Here is a 3,985-nt window from a genome sequence, read left to right on the forward strand (position 1 = left end):
TGTTATATTTGTTGCCTTATTTGCTGGGCATTGGCCCGTTGGTTAGAAAAGGAGTTGTACTTAGTGGAATGATGGAATTGTATGATCATCCAAAACCTTCATGAAAATATTTCTGTTCTGCTTTCTCACTCTTTTCTCTTGAAGGCTAGTTCAATCTCGAATGTGACCAATTTTCTTGTATTTTCTCTAATATTTTCTAGTCACCCAATCAACTTCAGGTGTGTTACAATCATCATATTTAGCAGTATTTTAATTCATCCAAAGCTATATATGGGCTTATAGCTCATGGAATATTTGCTGTCACGCATACATGCACACATATATAACAGATGATCATCAATTTTGTTAATACGACCATGATAAATGATGATGATCAAATAAACATTAATACATATCGGATCATCTTATTCCCATTAATTAATATTATTATATCTTGATCGGCTAGCTAGCTGTGTATGTATATATATATATTTATACATATAAAACTAGCTTTATATATAGCTTACGTACGCACTATGGATCGATGTCTAATTTCCTGCATACTTGGCCTTGTACTCGCTCCAAAGCTCATCAGCTGACTTCCCCAGCAGATCTACGAAGTATCTGTCATTATAACCAGCTTTCATCATTTTGTTGAGTTCTGCCACAAATCCATTCCTAAGATCATTGCAGTAGTCTAGAAACCGTGCTGTCACCGAGTAGCCCTGGTCCCAATGGTCGCCGCCTCCTGGCTGTACCCAGCCAGTAGGCACGTAATTAGCCTTCAACCTCACAAAATCCGCTATCCCTTCACTTACGTTGCCAGACCGATATGTACTAAGATCAAGCCATTGCCATACGTGCACCATTTCATGATAAAGCACCCCATTGAAGTCGGTCTTGATCATATCCCCCCCTATGCGTTGGATATAGTCATCACCAACGTGAATTTCATAATTTCCGTTGCTGGGGAAAGTGTAAGCAATTGTCTCCGGTTCCTTGTCATCGACGAACAGGGACACACGCTGGACGCTCTTCCTGTCAGCCTCGTTGCTTTGTTGCAAGATGTTCCATATGAAGTTGGAGGCGGACTCCATTGTTTGTCTCGTGTACTCGACGCCAAGCTGATTATTGAAAGTGACGCCGCCTGAGGTTGTTTCGGCCCGGTTACTGACAATGTACTCCACCGCTTGGGTACTATGCAGGGCGGCTGCCAGGAGTAGAAGAGAGGAAAGAGAGATGAGAGAGAGTTGAGCCGCCATGGTTTCAGCTATTATGTAAGTCAGGCATACGATTGAGGTGCCTTTCAATTTATGTTCTTGGTCTAGTATTGCTTATATATTATAGGGTTGGCCGATCGATGATCATTTAGTTCCGTAAGCGAGTTTTTGCCACACGGTATAGGGCGTGTACGTACTTTACTAGTTATAAATTTCAACAACAATGTTCATTTTTCTCCGGCATAGACTGACTGGCTAACTTGAACAAGAAAATGAGGTGATAGATGGACCAATAGTCTGACTTGTACTCGTTATGTCGTAATTCATTTACCCTTTTTATTTTATGTATTTTTTTTTTTAATTTTTAAGTAGTTAGTAATTTATCACAATCAACAGTTAAATTAAAAGAATAAATATTGTTACAGATATCAATTTTTATTAAAGATATTTGCACCTTTAATTAAAACTAAACTAAAATCGGTTCTCAAGATATTTTTCAAACCATTGAGGTCATTAATTCACGGTTTGGAACAGGCTGGCTCTGTACGTAGTTTTAGATTGATTGAAGGCATTGTGCATAGCTTTAATTTTTTTTTTTTTTTTTTTTTTTTTCCCGCAATAAGTTTGTGGATTACAATCCTTGCTGGTGAATTGGTGATATGCCGTATGTGAAATTGATCATGACTTGACTATTCTTCTATCTATAAATCCAAAAGATGAAATAGCAATTGGGTTGTTGGGTTGTGGACAATTTGTCCATGACGACTAGACTATACGACTGATCAGTTGTTGAAATCTTCACATCTCGATGGAGACTTTAGTGGCTATTGTTTTGTATTCAATATGAACACGTAGAATGTTATAACAATTAGGCTCAGTTTGATTGTAAGATTCTCTTTTCTTATCCTATGGATAATATTCAAGTATTATAAATATAAATTTTTTTATTTTTTATTTTTTAAATTTAATTTTTTAATCTAATTATTATAATTTTTTCAACAAAATATAAAAAAAAAATTAAAAATTTTCAAACCTCAGACTAAAAATGATATTAAAAATATATATTATAATAATATTTTAACTCTATAATATTTTTATTTAATTTTTTTCTCTCTCATTTTTCAAAATCACATTAATTATATTAATTCAAACTATTTTACTATTAAAAAATTAAATTTTTTTTATATAAATCTCATATTTATTCATAATTTTTTAAAAAATTATACAATACGTATTACTTTATAAATATAATTTCTCTTTTTACAATTATTCACGCGTCATCTTATTTCATCTTATAAGCCTGCCCTTAAATAGTCATGTCTTCGGTCTTAGTCAAGCCATCGTTAAAGTTGACCGGCTCCGTCTTTTAGCTGACCCAGACTTGCCGCGTCGAACCGTTGCAGCTCGCAGCTTCTAGAATTGCAGGTAATATTGTCTGGTAATAAATTTTAACCAAGGCGGACGACACGATTTGGTAACATATGATAATTTGGTAAAAGAAAAAAAAAGAAAAAAAAGAAAAAAAAAAAAGCTCATCAAAATTAAACCAGACTGCGCTCCTCTTAGAAGTACTTCAAGGTTACAGCTTGTACATGACCTCTTCAGAGAACAAGATAATTAAGATTGGACCCTAAAATATTTTTATTGTGGTTGCAGACTGCTGTTCATGTACCATTAAATTTTTCAGAAATATTTTTTACAGTCGGCAGATACAGTCGGCGTGCAGTCGGCTGTAAAAAAAAATTAATACGGGACCTACATGAAAAAAAAAATTATTTTTATAACTTTTTATAATTCATGTAGGTCTCCTTGAATATAAAAAAAAATTTTATAATTTTTTTATTCATTCCGTACAGCCGACTGCACGCCGACTGCATGTGATGACTGTATATAGCAAAGTCCTAAATTTTTTAGGTGGAGGTGGTGGTAAGAGTAAGCTTTGGCATAATGACATGGAGTTTTTTTTTTTTAATCTTCTTCTTAATTTCTTTGTTGTCTTTTTATTTTTATTTTTTCTTTTTTCTTTTTTTTTTTTAAGACAAGATTGGCAATATATAGCTCCTCAACTACATAGCTAGTTAGGGTGTCATGTACGTAAGTACAAAGAGATAATTAGGCTGAAACTTTTTAAGGGCAGGTAAGGTTTGGGGCTATAAATTTCTCATCTCAAATTTAAAATTTTCATTTCATTATTACATTTATCCCAAATCTCTATACAAAATATAATAAATAATTCAATTTTTTTAAATCCAATACAACTTTTTCAAATTTCAAAACAATAATATTACTAAAAATAATATTTTAAACTCTCATTTCAAATTCAAAATTCTCATATCTACTCTCAAATCTCTCCGTTGGCCCATTTCGAACTGTATACTTTTAGGACTGACGTTTTGGTTTCTCAATTGAGTAGTGTTATTTAAAATTTTTTACATTATATAATATTTATATGACATAATTTAATTAATAAAATTTAAATTTTAAAATTTATCTTTTAAATCAAATTATACCTCATGACTAGTGTGAGGTGTAAAAACCTTCAAGTAGAATTATTCTGGCTTGAAACAAAATGAAGTTAATAATTCATCATGTACAAGTAGTCTAAGTACGTTACTTATTTTGGTTGCTTTCTTAGCTAGAGTGAGTGGTGGAGATTCCAAAATCAGTTGATGCTTTATTAGTGAAGATTAATGTAATTATTTCAAGGTGGATATTAATTGAACGTCACTGAATCATGATCATATATATATATATATACCTTGACTTTGAGATGCCGGCCAAATCAA

At 32.5% G+C, this 3,985-nt stretch overlaps 1 protein-coding gene across 1 annotated transcript; it reads right to left on the reverse strand.

Annotated features, from left to right (window-relative positions):
- Positions 1 to 323: 323 nt before the first annotated feature.
- On the reverse strand, positions 324 to 1,357 carry LOC122309172. Its single transcript, XM_043122544.1, has one exon. The coding sequence runs from the start codon at positions 1,239 to 1,241 to the stop codon at positions 528 to 530; it is 714 nt and encodes a 237-aa protein (XP_042978478.1). The 5' UTR covers positions 1,242 to 1,357; the 3' UTR covers positions 324 to 527.
- Positions 1,358 to 3,985: the final 2,628 nt, after the last annotated feature.

This window comes from Carya illinoinensis, chromosome 5 (assembly GCF_018687715.1).
Source record: "Carya illinoinensis cultivar Pawnee chromosome 5, C.illinoinensisPawnee_v1, whole genome shotgun sequence".
Lineage (NCBI taxonomy): Eukaryota > Viridiplantae > Streptophyta > Magnoliopsida > Fagales > Juglandaceae > Carya > Carya illinoinensis.